The 17,320-nt window shown below is 38.8% G+C and overlaps 1 protein-coding gene across 1 annotated transcript in view; it reads left to right on the plus strand.

Moving 5' to 3' along the window:
* The window catches only part of plxdc2 (plexin domain containing 2), a 93,690-nt gene that overhangs the window by 53,083 nt on the left and 23,287 nt on the right, over window positions 1-17,320 (plus strand). The window contains exons 5-7 of the mRNA XM_035673263.1: window positions 6,129-6,251; window positions 11,286-11,404; window positions 12,312-12,411. Coding sequence (XP_035529156.1) covers window positions 6,129-6,251; window positions 11,286-11,404; window positions 12,312-12,411 — 342 coding nt within the window. The remainder of the gene's footprint in view (window positions 1-6,128; window positions 6,252-11,285; window positions 11,405-12,311; window positions 12,412-17,320) is intronic.

The following is a 17,320-nucleotide window of genomic DNA, read 5'->3' on the forward strand; positions in this document are numbered from 1 at the left end:
ATGTCGGCACGCGGTTTTGGTTCCATCCGCTAATCTTCGGCTATTTTTGTTGCAACTAACTGGAAAACTGTAGTGATCCCGTAACAGGGGATCTAAATGTCATGGGAGGATCCTCCAGCTCTGATCTCTCATTTGTGTTTGTTATTTGGACAGCAGCATCACTACAAGCTCGACTAACTTGGCTAACTGGAACACGCCGACTAGCATTCTACGGCTGATAGACAACAACTGGTGCTCTGCCAAAACTTTATTGGTCTAGAGTTTATGTTCTGCTTGTCTGAGTGGTGGACATAAATGGGCGATTTTGTTTGGGTCACAGGATGTACCAAGCTGAGGAAGTCACATACCAGTTCAGGACAAATACACATACTGTTTTATTAGGGATGAGCGAGTACACTATTGTCTGTGTCTATATCTGTATTTATATCCGTTTAACCAGTTGGTTGGTTGAATTAAAAACCGGACTAGCGGGACTAAATGGAAGTTTTAAAAAAATAAGCCTGAAATTGATATGGGTTTGATATGGGCAAATTAAGGTTAGGGAAGGATTATCTTCTTAGTTGAATATTTAAAAGTCAACAGTGATGTGAAGTTCAACCTTTTGTGGCCTAAAAATAACCACACATGGATGCAAACCCCACCTATCACCTCGACCACCTTCGGTACAACTTTCTTAACTGTATACTCTTACTTACATGAAAAAAACGAACTACAGGGGAGCCAGGGGAAGCTGGGATCCTCTTAATAAGACATTAGCTCCCCTGAAAGCTTGATTTCTGATATTTCTAAAATATTGACCATAGGCTATGTTTGCCATGCATCTCTATTTTTCTATATCTTCATCATCATGAATTATGTGTAAACTTGGGCTACTATTGATGTGTGATTCGTGCATCATTTGTGTACTCATCACTAATTCCCTTTAATAAAGATAATGCTATTCTTGCCATCACCACTGAAGAGGGGCAGCACAATATCATCAACTTCAGATCGGAAAATAAACTTTCCATGTCAGTGTGACGAATCGCCATTATTCAGCGTACTGTACCTCCCAGTTTGTCCAGAAAGAGTGAGCTCCCCCGAAAGCCAGTGTATAGTTCCCACACTGGCTGCCACTGAACATAATCCAAGCAATTATTTTCCCCTCAAAACATATTTGACAAAACAAAATACTAGCATACAAACAATTTTAGGGATGACAACTTTTTGTGTTTTGGCCTAATGAAGTTTGACTTTAGCCCTGTCATGGTGGGCAACCACTGCCAATTTTAAGTACCACAACACTGGAAAACATAAAACACATTACTTTCTGTGTGCCAGAGGATTTTTCCGTAGGTGAGGCATAATGGATTCATTATAGGCTGACGCAGTGTCGTTTTGTATCAATCAGCAATAAATATGTTTTTAAAAAGCAGACATTTAATTTAGATAAAAACCTTGTACCTTTGTATTTAAAGGACAAAAGACTAAATAAAGTGTGTGCGTGCGTGTGATCCAGCCTGGGCTCAGAACAGCTGCGATAAACAGAAAATATCCTGTAAATTAAACACAGCTCAGAATGAAGGAACAAAGACCTTGTCTAAACACAATGTCCAATAAAGTGAAGCTTTAGTCTAGTGGGGACTGCTAATTCCTGCTCGTGTTTTTCTTGGACATACACAGCCCAGCACTTTTGGATAGCAGCACATATAAACATAACTTGGATAGAATTATGTGACTCTGTCCCACCTTCCTGAAACCTCTTTCTCGACCTCAAACTGCTCTCCTTTATTTCATGTCTACTTTCTTTCTCCTTTTCATTGTAACTCTGTTGTTCCTCAGGTTTATCCCCCCTCCTTCCTTCCTTCTCCTCCTCTGTCCAGCCTCCCTCTGCTGTAAGTGACGGTCATAATGGATGAATTGCCTCTCTATTGAGCGCCCCGCGGCTCTCAGCTCTTTAGTGTATTGAGAGGCTGTCTGATTTTCTTTAGACTGTCAAATAAGTCGTATTGTGTTTTCAGGAGATTGCGGTTAGAGAGCAGAGGCAGCGCCAGAAGTAAAAAAAAACCTTCGACAGAGGGCATTGTGTGTGTGTCCAGACAAGTGTGCGGGGGATTTCTAAGCCTTTTTTTCTAGAGGTTTAAACCCTGAAAGGAGAAATAGTGAAGCAAAATGAACAAAGCCAGAGAAAGAGATAAAACCGAGCTCGGGTTGAATGTTGGGTAAATATGAGATGAGATGGAATGTAGTAGTGGCTGATTTGGAGGAGGTCATTTGTGTCGCCGCACCATCAAAGGATGTGAAAGTGCAGACACAGCAACATACAACCGCTAGTGAATGGCATTTATGTTTACCTTAATATGTAAGTAGACTAAACAACACAGCCTTTTTATTGTCTATTATCTCCTCTACCTTCATATACCATGACATAACATACAGTAGTGGGCGACTCTTATCTGCTGCGCTGTATGTTCTGCATGCACAAGGACAACCCGTGAACCATGTCACAGGTTTTCAATATCATAACATTTGCGCCAACTCACATATTTAAAGCAATTGTTCAACATTTTAGGAAACGTGTATTAAAATTTTATACTACTTCTCATGTATGTGCAGTTAATATGAATCTACAGCCAGCAGCCAATTAGCTTAGCTTAGCGTACAGGCTGGAAACAGGGGGAAACAGCTAGCCTGGCTCCTGCCAAAGGTAACAAAATCCACTTAAAAGCACATCTAGCTGACTAATTAACCTGTTATCTTATTTCTTTAATCAGTACGAAAACCAAAGTGTAAAAACTACAAATTTAGTCTGTGTGCTGAACTATTATGAGCAGTAACTTCCTGAAAACGTGTTGCCAAGCAACCAGTGGAGACTTTAGGGAGTTACTGGTCAGTAGTTTAGCACAAAACCAGCGTAAAACTTCCCTGTTAAACAAATGAGATGTTAATTTGTGAACTTTAGAGGTGCCACTAGATTTTGTTACCTTTGGACGGTTTCCCTTTGTTTCCAGTCTCTATGCTAAGCTAAGCTAATTGGCAGTAGCTTTAAATTTAACTTACAAACATGAAATTGGTATCAATCTTCTCACCTAACTCCTGGCAAGAGACCGAAGAATGTCAATGCAAAATGTCCAAATATTCCTTTAAGATTATTGCTGAAATTTGCTGTACAACAACTCCTAATTATATAATTGGCATCGAGCTGTTTTCTTTCCATTTTATAGCATAAAGTGCTCCAATACTGCTGATTTATTTGACACATACAACATCTAAAGACACAATTATTTGATTAGTCGATCTACATTAAATTAATGGACAACAATTTTGGTAATTCATTGATCAGTTTAGTCATTAATCAGGGAAAAAAAGCATAAAATGTGTACTTTATGTCATTGTTAATTACATATTGTATTGTATTGGGGTTTTAGACAGCCAAACCAATCAACTACCTGACAACAAAAGCAGTTGCCACCTTATTTTCAAAACATGGAAGTATAACGCTAATATCATTAACTTACTAAATATTAATTATTAGTTTAGTTGTCCCCTGTTTAGTCGTTGCTTTTGCTGTCAAAATGTGAGCCAACTGTAAAAAGCTCTTGTACTTTTATTATTACTTTTAATTATTTCATTATAGCTTGAGCCAGCTTTTACAAAAGCATGTAAAATAGCTCTGCAGAAATGAATGAGTCCCTCTTGAGTTAAGATCGTTTTATGAATAGCGTTCACACTTTTAATAGAAATAAAATGAACCATAACCACAGCAACCCCTCCTATTGAGCCATAGAGGACAGAATCTTTTACCTCCATCGTTCCTCTTCCTCCAGGTGGAGTTAAGGACTTCACACAACTAAATAAAGTCACATCTGCACTCCCCCCCTCCCTCTCTCCCCTAGCTCCTCTCACTGTGTGTGCTGACAGTGCTGTATATAGAGGTAATTCTGAACAGGGAGGTCTTTGGGGAAAGATTGATTCCTCTCATGATATGCTCTGCTCCTGGTTTCCAAAGTGATAGATGTGTTTTTATAGCCCGCCTACTGTACGAGAAGACATATGGTGACATGAAATGGGGTTTTATAGGCTTGGCCTCAATGAGACTTTTCCCCAAAATACTCTTTTCTGTCTGAGCTGGGATTTCTTTTTCCCCCTGTAAGCCTCAAGCAGCTACTTTATAATTTGTATTTCTGTTGAACTTCTGCAAAAAAAAAAAAAAAGCAATTAGACCCCTTCATAAGAGAAGGATTTTTACTCTGGGTTGTTTGATGATTTTATTGTGATAGTATGTTACTGAAAAAATGTCCATCCTAAAGACCAAGTGAGGTGAAAGACATTTCCCATGTCCAACAGGAATGGTTAAAGGAATGGTTTGATATTTTGGGAGAAACACTAATTCACTTTCTTGCCGAGAGTTAGACGAGAAGATTAATTTCACCCTCTGGTGTTTGTGGTAAATATGAAGCTACAACCAACAGCTTAGCTTAGCACAAAACAGAAAACAAGAAGAGAAGGCCAGCCTAGCGAGGCAAATGTAGAAAAATCTCTAAAATATATAGTATACTACAGTGTAAAAAGGAATATTTGCCCTTTTACAGGGGGTTATGTGTCTGACTAGTTCTTGACTGGGAGCAGTTTTCTCCTTTTTTTGTCGGATTCAACAAATAAGATATAATGTGATAATTATTGAGCTTTAGAAGTACTTAGCTAGCTGTTCCCCCCTGTTTCCAGTCTTTATGCTAAGCTAAGCTAACTAGCTACTGGCAGTAGCTTCATATTTAGCATACAGATATGAGAGTTGTATCTCTCATCTAACTCTTGGTAAGAAAGCAAATAAGAATATTCCCCAAAATGTTAAACGATGTTATAAATCCACATTTCCTACTCACATATTTTAAGAAAAGACCGTATTGTTAGTGGCTGCTGAATCATGTATCTGTCATCATAAAAATCCTGCAGTTTCACAACTTTCAACAAGACAAAGTGGCAACATCAAGGGAAAACAGATGCCCCCTTTCCTGTTACAAGAATAATTTCTAAACAAGAGCAATTTATTTAAAACAGCATTTCTACTTTTTACTGATACTGTCACTGTAAGTTAACGCTTCACACCGCTCTTCAAAGGTAAATTATACCGGATACATGGGATTGTCTCAACTAAAATGTTGTGTTTTCCCTTTTGTTCTGAATAAAACCTGATTTCAAAGGTACATGTTAGGGTTTGTTTTGGATATTTCTGTAATTCAGGCAAAGCCAGAGGGAAAGACAATCGCTATTGCTTTGAATAAATCTTGAAATAACAGCTGACTTTGCTAAACTTTGTTGTCAGTGGAGAAATTAAGACAGTGTTTGATTCTGTTGTCATCAGTGCAAATTCATCATGCAAAGACCATTCCCTTGTGATGAATAGTGGGCGTTTTCCCACTTTTCTTGAGTCCATTAATAACCATGTTTAGAGGCTGCTAAATGATGCAGCTCTAGTTTGTGTTGACTGAGCACGTCCCTCTCTGCGGAGAGATCTATTTGTGCCGTGTTGACGACACGAATAAATTGGAAAAGTTAACATAATCCCTTTTTGTTGTCATGGTCTCTTCGTGGCATCTGTGATTGATGATGTAGAGTTAAAACACACACAGGAGGATGGAAAGGAGTACACTGGGAGGGTGAAAAAAAAGGGAAGAAATAGTAAGACTCATAATCGCATTATGATATATAACTGCTGACTCAGCATATCTTCCTTTAAAGCCCCTCAGATTTACCCCTTCTGTTTTTGATAAAAGATAATAGCGCTAATTAATCGGCGTTGTTTGCTGAAGCAGCCTGTAGCATGAGGCCGGAGACAGAGAGAGGAGTGATGGTTGTTGGGTAATGAGCAGCTTTTAACTCTGGACTGGAGGGCAGACTTGTTGTCTTCCTGAAATATACTGTATCAGATAACCGCTTTATAGAGGGAGGAAAGGTAGGAGTGGAGGGAGGGAAGATTGATGTTTGTTTTTATGAGTTGCTAAAGGGTGAATCCACTTTAAAACACTATAAGTGATACATTTACACATTGCTGATTCTAACTGTGAGAGCCTCTAAGAGTTTAATTTTAACTACTATTTTCAGTGCACTGAAAGTAATATGTTGTGTCTTTTCTCTTTTTTCTCCCCCAGGGTTCATCTACACGGGTGACGTCGTCCACCGGATGCTAACAGCTACACAGTACATCGCTCCTTTAATGGCAAACTTTGACCCGAGCGTCTCCAGAAACTCCACCGTCATCTACTTTGACAACGGTAACAGCAGTTTACTCCTAATATCTTATTTCTGCCTGAATGTGCAGCAGTTACTCTCTCTTGCGTTCAGGCACAAAGGTGGCGCTTTTGGCTCCAACTAGCTGGTTGTTCTGGTACCATTTTTGAATAAAATTAGATCTCAACAAGCTTGGTGGTAGGACACTGGTTCTCAAACTATGGTACGTGTACCACTAGTAGTAAAATACTACAACATTTTCAAGGAAAATACCACAAGATGACTGAAATGTAATTTCAAATAAGTTGTATTTCCTGTAATATTTTTTTGCTACACATTCATGTTCATGTACGTACCACACGCATACATCCATGATTAGTTACAAGCTAAAATATGATGGCAAGATAGTAAGCAAAGGTAAAATTAATGTTCTAATGTTCAATGTTCTCTGGTCCTTGAACCGCTTCCATTCAGGGTTCAGACATCAATAAATAAACGTATAATTGGAATAAACCTGCCTTCTGTGTAAACATAGCTGAATAGGGTTGACTTGGAGAGCTTTATATTATCTGATATGGTATTTAGTGTAAAACGTTGGAGAAACACTGCTTTAGAAAATACTAAAACAAAGAAAGAAATAATCATAAAAACAGTTAAGCTAGCAGAGTGACCGATATCGTGGTGTGCTCAACAAATTACACACAGCCAATACTGTTAAATAAGATTTTGTTGTTGTAGTAAGTGGGGCTCATTTTAACGTACACAGTACAGAAGATACAGTTTTACAAACAATTACAATCTCAATGGATTTTACCATGCTTCTACAGTATGTATCAATATCCACTCCTACACTTTTTACAGACAGTGTATTAGCCTATATATGAATATATGTATCATTCCTACAGTATTAAATTATATTTTCTTCAAAATTATCTTGAAATGAATGCACATACTCTGTTATTACTAAAGATACAAGAGAGTCATTTACAAAACAACAGTCCTTTTTCATTAAATTATTTTCTATTGAACTCTCCACGACCCCTGCAACATCCCCTTAAATTCCACTTATTCACTTTAAACTAAATGTATGCCCTTCCTCACTCTCTGCACCTATCTTTTGCCATCTGTGATGGTTGTTATCCTCCATGTCAGTCCCTGCCGTCTAATCCCTCTGCAGCAGAGTGACTGACCAACTGTGTGACCTTCTGCAGTGGAGCTCATCAGACTTTAACCAAACTGGCAGCCGATCGATTCTCAGCCCGCCTGCTCCTCAACACGCTGTCCATCAGTCAATGTCCTGCCAATACAGCAGAACTGTATGGTCTGCTGTGTTGTGTGAGAGACAGCACTTCTCTACACCACACTGTGAGCAGCGTGATGAGGCGTTTGCAGCAGGGACGTATTGTTTGTTCTCGACACTCAAACGGGACAGTTGGAGACGTATGAAACTTCACGGAGACGGTGTGAAGCTTTGTTGTTAGATCTTCAATTTTCGCTCATTTTTTAAGAAACTTTTTGTTAATTAGAGTCTGCTAAATAAAGAATATGATAAGTTAAGACATGAGTTAATCAAGCGGTGTAAAAGTGTTCTGAAGTTTGATATCGCACAATTATAAAGGAGTGAAAAGTGTCAGCAGCTGGCAGATTTTGCTGTTGTTTCCAGTGGGACCATATTGACAGTGTTAAAAATACCTCTCACAGCCTTTTTTATACAACAGTACAACTCTGTAACATCCACTCATGCATTACTCATGGATTAATTTAAGTCCTCTAAAGGAGCTGCAACACTCATCTGATGCTGGTAAAGAATTTCTTCCGTATTATCTTAAGAACTATAATCTTTTGAGCCCAAAATGTGTGGTTCATTTGGCCCAGAGGAATCAAAATACCCAATTTACACTGAGCTGATGACAGCTTAAGTTACAACGAAATTACACGGAGCTTAGTTGTTGTTCTCCCGGTCGCTTGAGACCTAGAGAAAAGTGGCTCCAACAATTTCAACACCTACACCCATATAGAAGACATACTGGGCTGATGTATCTGATCTCCAGTTCAACCACTTAATTTTAATTTGTGTGGCAGACAGACATGACATTTTTATTGCATGGGAGAGAGCCTGTGAAGACAATAAAACTCTTGTCTCGCTTGTTAGTTCATAAATCTGTGTCTTTGTGTCACGTTTACAGACTAGCTAGCAGGCTAGTTGCTTGCTCTGAAAGGGCAGAACTAAGTGCATTACAGACACCTTCTGCACTGGAGTAGAGAGGCAATCAGGTTTGTTTTCTGGACTAAGGAAACACATTTATGTCGCTTCATGTAAATAAACGTGTATTAAAGGTCCAGTATGTACATATTAAAAGGATCTAAATGGATTTATTTAGTGTATAATCACCTGAAAATAGGAATAGTTGTGTTTGCATTACCTTGGATGGAGACATTTTATCTGCAGACACTGTGGAGGATTTTTCTACAGTAGCCCAAAATGGACAAACAATATACTGGCTCAAGGTTTTTCTCACGTTTCGTAACCATATTTTCTTCCTCCTGGTGAAGGAAGTGAGTTGCAATCTGCAACTATACTGCTAGATGCCACTAAATCCTACACTAACTGGATTCTAGAAATATGTTATTGTTAATGTTATATGTAACACCTATGCTTTTGTGACTAAAATGAGTCAAAATGTCTGCTGTGGTCACCTAAAAAAACATTAAAATTGTAAGAAATACGTTCGAAAAAAAAGTAAGATCATAAAACTGATGCTCCATAAACAACAATAAACCTTATGAAGAAAAAGTCTTCATCATGCCGAGGGTGGGCTTATGTGATAGAGCTAGATTTCCATTTGTTTGTTTTGAGTTCATACAGCATGTTAGGCTTGTAAGTGGAATCAGAAACAAGGCCAGTGTGTACTCCCTCCACGCCTCCTCACACACTCTGTATTTTTAGCCAGGAAGCCCCAGATAGCACGCCAACCACCCTTCTTGAACTCAATGCATTTTAAGCAGACTTATATTAGGTTTAACTTGTGCTGACTGAGTAAGCACGCTGCGCCATAAGGCAGCAGCAATTTAGTGCTCCGGTCCTCTCTCTGATATTCCTGTCGTCTCCTAAACTCCGTCCTCTTTAATGCGTCACACAGCAACTCTTCAGTGTTCCCGTTTTCTCCTTATTTCCCACCCAAACACTCAAAATAGTGCCAGAGAGCGCCTCAGAGTGCCCTGTATTTGCTGCTCCTAACTCCATAGTTGTCAAGGTGGGATAATATTTGTCACATGATATTTAATGTCAAAAAGCCGAAAGCGCAGATCCAAACTTGTCTAAGCTCCCTCATGCAACATCCATGTCTAGAGCCAGAGGCTTTCTGTTCATACACGTGTAATTTATAATGGGGGTTTCCTGTACCTGTGCCTAGTGCCTGTGTTCTCCAAAAACTGTCAGCAGAGAAGCTGAATCTAATCTTTGCTTTTGATGGAAGAGCTCTGGCTATGTGACGTAAAAATTGATTAGTTGTTTTAACAAACCTTTATTGCCTTGGCGCACTGCCAAATTGCCAGCTCGGAGGAGGGAATAGCTTTCACGTCAATAGGTTCTCCAAAGTCCACAGTAAATCAGAATAGTGTTAAAAGTAATGTGAGGCCCGCTGTCTAGAGGGTTGAGCTGAAAGCACTGTGAGTTTGGTGCTAATTTAATATGTACCCAAATTAAGGCGACACCTAATGATGACCCTTTGTGGTCAAGTGTGTATTAAAGTTATAGCATGCTGCTTTTACGGTTTAGTTACTCATTATTCATTTATTCATGGATTCATTCGTTTATTCATAGACTCCAGAGATCTTTAGGATGCTTGGCAGTGTTTATGCATGAAAAACCTCAACCAGGATCAGTCCAACACATTTCTGAAGGAACTTTTGCATCTGAGTTCACACTCAGTTCATTCTGCTGTCTCATCAATTCAACTTTTTTTTTTTGCTCGTAGCAATGAATCGATTATCAACTAACCCAGCGTTTCAGCTCTAGATACTGTAGTTTCAGTTTGATGGTTTTGAGATATTCTCCTCAAACTCTTCCTCAATACGATGGAGGGAAAGGAATTTAACTCATGTAGCTCAAAACAGACAGAAAAACTCAACAGCAGCATGGTTTTCTCTGGTCTTTCTCTAATTTGCACACCTTGTTATTAACAGTTTTTATTACATTTCACTAGTAGAAAGTACAGTGGCTCTAAAGAAAACTGTTGACAGGGAAATCTGGACTGTTTAGTGTAACCAGGTCTTTTTTTCTGGAAAGAAACGCTATAAATGTCAAATTTTTAAGGCTGTTAGCACCAAAAACGTCATCATCATCATCATCATCATATAGAGGTGGCGGCTTTAATTTCGGAGACTGATATCTGACAACATGAGCAAATAAAACCTAAAGCTATATGCATGACTAGAGGTGAAAAAGTATGTCCTTTTGTTTGCTCGCTCTTTAAGTTAGTGTAAATGTTGCCCTTGGCGACTGCTTTCAGCCAGTGTAGTTGGAAGCATTTTCCTGTTCCATAAGAAGAAGTAATTTACAGCACTGTCACTGGCTCTTACTCAGTATGAAAAACTTTCACTGTTGTGAAAATTGCTGGAGCTATAATCCATCACAGTAACCACCACGCCTTGATTCGGTTTTGTCAAAAGTTTCAGTTTTATTGCCGTTTCATCCTGCTCCAGTAGAGTGTTTTCATATCAGCGCTCACACTACTTCAGTGTCAATCACCTCACACCCACGGGGCGAAATGAAGTGTCTGCCAGGAAATAATCCCTCAAAAACATATCGCCTTACAAACATGATTGTTACATTGATGTCTTCTTATTCAGAGACTTTTGCCCGGTCAGTGGTTCATTTCACGCTAGATCTGAGACAGCAGAGATGGTATTTCAAAACCAGTGAAAAATAAGTCAGTGTTAGAAGAATAAAAAGTGTGAGCTATCTGTAGACAGTAGCACACAGTGACTACTATATTTTTCCTTTAATCTAGGTGATTCTGTGCCACCCTAATGCATATGAGCTGTAAGTGTTTTCATTGTGGTTCTCTCCCCTTTAGGGACCGCTCTGGTGGTGCAATGGGATCATGTCCACCTCCAGGATAACTACAACCTGGGAAGCTTCACCTTCCAGGCAACACTGCACAACACCGGCAGGATTGTTTTTGCATATAAAGAGGTCAGGACTCATTTATCAAACCAGTTTTTCCTATTTTATCTTCAGTATCTGATTTACTAAGACAGTGATCTTATGTCTAATCTTTATACTCTTTCTGACACAATTTATCTGTTTTTTATTGTCTATTAAACTACGCCTAACCATAAAAAGTCAGCTCCAAAGTGCTGCAGCTGGATTTCATGTACAAAAAAGTTATAAAATAAAGAAAACAGACATGAGCAATGTTCACAATCAGATCTTCAGACCTTCATTGTCGACAGCAAAATTCATAAATCACTGACATTTACTGTAACACTGGAGAAATCAGATTAAACACTAATTAAGTAATCCATCTTGCCTTATTTTCCAGGCTTTTGAGACAGACTAACCCTAACTAAGTAACTGATCTATGATAATTGCGACTATTATAAAAGCAGAGCGGCTTCTTTTATGACTGATGCCTCCTTTTTTAATTTGTTATTTTTCACATAATAGAAGCTATTAGACTTGTTTCTAATAGGTATCTCATTATGCTGCTATTACCGGTCTGAAAAAAGTAACCTGACCTCTGTTCTCATTTACCTTTAAGAATTTATCCCTGTACTTTTGTCTAGTTTAACTCATTTCTTGATGTGTTGTGTGAAATCAAAATACCTGATTTAAAATGTAACTTGCATTGGACCATAAACGTCAGGGTCTCTCTCTCTGACTGATATAAGTCAGGTCTCAGTTGAGTTGTTTCTCATTTTAAATGTTTATTCTCTGCACCGAAGATAGCCATATGCTTATTGAGGTTGCATAATGCCTCAGCAGATTTCCTATGGGAGATAGTAATAAATTGGTTGAATTGTCAATGCTGACGGGCCCGGTCTGTCCCACTCACATTGTTGTGTTTCTGGTAATTGATTTTCCCTGTCTTCTATTTCAGATCCCGATTGAGGTGTCACAGATCAGCTCTGTCAATCACCCGGTGAAGGTGGGTCTGTCTGATGCCTTTGTGGTGGTCCACAAGATCCAACAGATACCCAGTGAGTAAAAACACAGCTTTCGAGCTTACATTTGCTCACTTTTACACAGAAAGAAACAAATTAATAACTTTTTTTTAATATAGAAAATAATGAATGATTGAACCATGCCACTAAGCCCTTGCCCTCAACAGCAACTGTCCAATCATAGCAAGTGTATCTTCAGCATTTGACACCTGACAAAGATCTCCGTTAGATCAAAACATAGCTCAATAGAATAGCTGCAAGCTATTAGTACAGTGTGTGGATCTTTTGTCTGGTTCTTTTGCCTTTGATCCAACACCTGTCAAAGGTTTTTGGATGTGTTTGTACCCTCCGCTCCATTTGTCTTTGGTGTCTTTTTGAGCAAAATTGGAAGAAATAGGTTAAACAGTGTGTTTATTTCTGATAAATGCTAAACATTTGCATGGATTGGGGAAGCTCACGCACAAGAAAACTCCAGCCAAACTCGTTACTCGAGGTGCCAAACATTTTTGGATTGTCCTCATCTTAAAAGTGAAACAATGTGGTTTGAAAATACAAACAATAATGCATAAGTCTGACCTTCAAAGCTGCTTTTCTACTTTACATGAATCACCAACTGGAGAAGATACTAATTAGAACATGTAGCTTTAGCCTCAGTCTTGCAGCATATGTGGATACTAAAATAAAATACACACCCTATAGCCACAGTCTGTTCGCTGCACCACTACCCTACTACACTACCCTACAAAGGCAAACCGCAGTAACTACAGTTCTGGTCGAATTTGAGTTATGACTGAAATGGAGCTTTTAAATGTTTTATCTTACAAAATCCAACCAAAAACCAAACCAAGATACAGATTTAATGTAATAAGACATCAAATTAGATTTAGATTTTTCTCAGGAAGAAGACACTAAAACTGAAGCTAATGCACTCTGTCTTTGAATCTGTTTATGGTAATAAAAAGTAAAGTAACTGCATTTTTTCAAGCATAGGTCAAATACATGGTCATTGTTTTTAAGCCATGAAAATTACTTAGAGAATCAATATTTAACCTACCTAAAACGCATTTGGCTGGCAGTCAAAAAAGTGTAGTTACTGCTTTGGAGAGCGGCTTCTTTCCTCAGAATGTGGGAATATATTTATTTTTATGACTTATATATTCATCCATTTAAATATTTCATGTTTTGTGAGTTGCACAAAGGGTTTACAACTTGCATTTTGTTATTCAACCCTGTGTTGTGAAATGAGTAATGAATACATTTTGTATTTAGGACCCTTTGGACCCTTTTAGCTCATATTAGCTGCTAATGACATTCAACATTTCAACCGATTCTGTGTGGAATCAATGAATTATTAAGAATTAGCACTGTTGTCAGGGTAACCGCATTCTAGAATGCAAAGCTTAACGGGCATAGCAACAGTAAATAAGGAGGGGCGAACTTAGCAGAGGGTCATTAATGCAGAGTGCATTGTTTCCTCAGCTTTTAATTTACCCTTTAAACTGTGTGTCGTAGCTCTGGGTTCAGTCTTGTCTGTTTTGCTTTAGCTCCAACTGTCACCACCTCTTCTCCAGCGCCGTTCCACCTCTCTCAGTGGGCAGCGGGCAGAGCGGTGGGCACGGCTCCAGATCTGCCTCTCCCACTTGCTTTTGAGTTATACAATTTAGGCCCATTAAATTTAAAGCAAATGTGAGCAAAGGGGAGAGACTTCAAACCATTTCATCCACAGTCAGACTCTCTCTCTCTCTCTCTCTCTCCCTGTCTCTCCCATGGGCTCTGATTCAAAGTCGGCCACAATAACGAGTTGTCAAACATGATTTATTCAGTAATTTAAACTCTGTTTTGATTGCGTGTCTGAAACTTGGATTGCATTTATTTCAAAGTTAATAACTTATAACTTAAATTCCAGTGCGTATGTCCTTCACTTGGCATCTTTATGTTGAGTTTGACGGGGGGAGGCAATGTTGCGAGAATTACTTTTCAAAGTCTGTTTGAAGAGTAAAACAACTCTCCGAAACACCAGATCCTTGGAGTGATTTTCTGACATGGACTTTTGTCTCATCTGAAGTCATTTCCTACAAAATCTCTTTCTAGAAGGTTGTAGTTGGCACTGAGTGATTTGTATATTGAACCTGTTAGCATAGTCCTCCTAGACTTCATAAACCAAGCTGTCTTTGATGCCCTTGACACAGCATGATGAAACCAGCGTGTGCAGCTTCTCGGTTATGGAGTGATGAAATCTTGAATGGAAGCAGACCGAGACCGAGGCGTTGTGTTGAACATGAACGATGTCTCTGAGGAGTATGCGTTTTCTTCCTTATGCCAGACCTGTTTTTCCACTCTGATCATCTGAAACTACCACTGTGCTTTTTTTCAGCCTCTCAAGAAACCCGAATGTTTTAATACACCTCATTTTTGGGGAGAGATAAAACAGCCAAAACTGAATTCCTACAGATGCAAACAACTAAATGCAACAGCTGTCTCGTCCTCATTGACATATATTACATGAAATCCAAGCGATGTGGCAACATCTGAGACATTGCTTGGTTACTGACCCTTTGACCCCCCTTTGGTTACTGTAGCTATGCCCGTCACAACATTCCATTCTAGAATGAAGTTTACCATGGCAACAGCAGCTGATTTACTCACTCGGAATTCTTCTAGTTAAATGAGAAGAAGTGAACAGCACCTTCTTTTTAGCCGTTCTAGTCGTTTGATTTTATCAGCTGAAATGCCAAATGTCACTAACAGGTTTTATTGGCGTATGTAAGCTAAATAACGCTATACCCTGTGAGTTGATTGAAAATTACTCTGATTGAAATTTGTAGTAACTTTTGGCTCAAACAAAGTCACAATTTTAGCCAGAGACCGTCAATTCTGACAACTCAAATGACAACTGTCTAACTAATTAAGCTTGTAAAGTCTTGTAAATGGCATCTTAAATATGCATTTGGTGGCTACATGATGCAGTCCTAAAAGACTGAAGCTAAAGCTAACATGCCCCAGACTATAAAGAAATAAAGAACAAAGAAACAAAATGAGTAAGGAGTAAGAGCAGACTGTTATTTTATTCATACTTGTTTATATTTTCAAACATCATATTTTCACTTTTAGCGTTACAAGACAAAAGGCTGTTGAGGACTACCCGCTGTGTTCGGCAAACGCAACGCTATCTCGGGGAACATTGGCTGTGGTTGCTGGAGTTTTAGGTTCCCAGCTAATGATAGATCAGACAAACACACAGTTTAATTCATTCCCTAAATTTATGCTCTAGGCTTTTGGTTTTGGGAAGGCAAATCAACCCCCCCTCCAAACTCTTTAAATGCACACTATCTATCTTACTAAAGGCCCCGTGCACACTGCTCCAACATGTGGAGAAATCAATATCTTAACCGGCCTGCCTTGCCTAGTGATTACTACAGTAAGTTATGATTAGACAATTGCTGTTCAGTGGAGGGTTTTTTGATGAATAATCAATCGCTAAGACTGCCTTCAGTTGCCGTGAACAAAATCAAACTCTTGCCACAGCTGAAACAAACAAGGCTTTGTTTTCTTGCTGTGCAACGAGCACATGATATTTGCAAAGTGCACAGGTTCACGTTCACGTCTGAAGGAAAAGGGCAGTATTTGCATCCTGCACCTGTCAGTCTAAAGGGTTTGACGTGCCCAGCGAGCTGTACGACGAGAGTCTGCGGAGACTGCAAAGGATGCAACATCTAAGATCACAGGTTCTTATAGTAATAGTCCTTATACTGATGCAAATTAATAGGAAACTATTCATTGATGGACCGGGACTAACCTTTAGAAAAAGCAAGAATCAGCAGTTGTATTGGAGATATAGTACTTCATTTATCCACAGGTATTTAGTCCTTCTTTGCAGCATGGTCAAGTTACCTTTTTCTTGCACGACTATACTCAGTAGACATATAGGTTGAAAAAGATACTGCTGAGAAGACTAGTAGACTTTCTAGTACAGAAATGTTATTATTTATATTTATATATTTATATATATATATATATATTATTTATCTGGAAAAAGTGAAGGCTGTGCTTTGGATCTGTCTTTATCTGCTTCACATCTCATTTAAGGGCTATAAACTTCCTGAAGGAAAAATATTTTGACATGTTTATTATCATCTATCAGGGCAGTCATGCCAGACTAAATAATACATGGCTACTGATAGCTGGTATGTTAAGTTTCCATGTCCCAAGAACATTAAGCCTTAATATTACCAGAGAAAAAAAGCCATTACCACTGCAGGCTGTACCACGAAAAAGGGTTTCAACTCAGTTAATTGTCTCTGCAGCCAATTACTGCACGGCAACCATGGCAACAAGAGGGACATTTTTTAACTGACTGTAGCTTTGCCCTGGATTAAAAGCTCAAATAAAGCATTTTACACTGCCTCCAGGCAGAGGCCAACAGCCCATCCAGTAAAAGAAAAAGATGAGAGAGAAGATTTGTGGGTGTCCTGTGGCCACAGTGTGTAATTAACAGGTCAGGTACGAGCACATGTGAAGACCCAGGCTTTATTTTATACTTTCTCAGAGCTAGATTAAGCATCATCAGTCAGAGCGAGTTATTCTTAAAATCCATATGTATCTTCTTGTCTGTACTTGGATTCCTAGTGGGAAGAGCTATTCATTATAAACAGTATACGGCTGTCATTCTAAGTTGTGATAAATATTTTGGAGATATTAATGAGCCAGGAGTGTAATCATGAGGTTAAAGTGGTCGATTGAAGACGTAATATTTTGTACAGCCAGTGTGCTGTCTGATGAGCAGACACAGAGAGCCTGCCACTTCACCATCGATCTTCAACTCACTGTCTTGACATCACATTTCTATTGATTTCCATGTAGTTCGTCCAGATGGGTGAATAAGCAATAAGAGTGACTACTATAGTGATTTTATTTTGTTTTTTTTAGCTTAAGATAGTGACAATAT

Source organism: Morone saxatilis, unplaced genomic scaffold (assembly GCF_004916995.1).
Source record: "Morone saxatilis isolate NCDOM2014 unplaced genomic scaffold, NCSU_SB_2.0 Contig0, whole genome shotgun sequence".
In the NCBI taxonomy this organism is placed as follows: Eukaryota; Metazoa; Chordata; class Actinopteri; family Moronidae; genus Morone; species Morone saxatilis.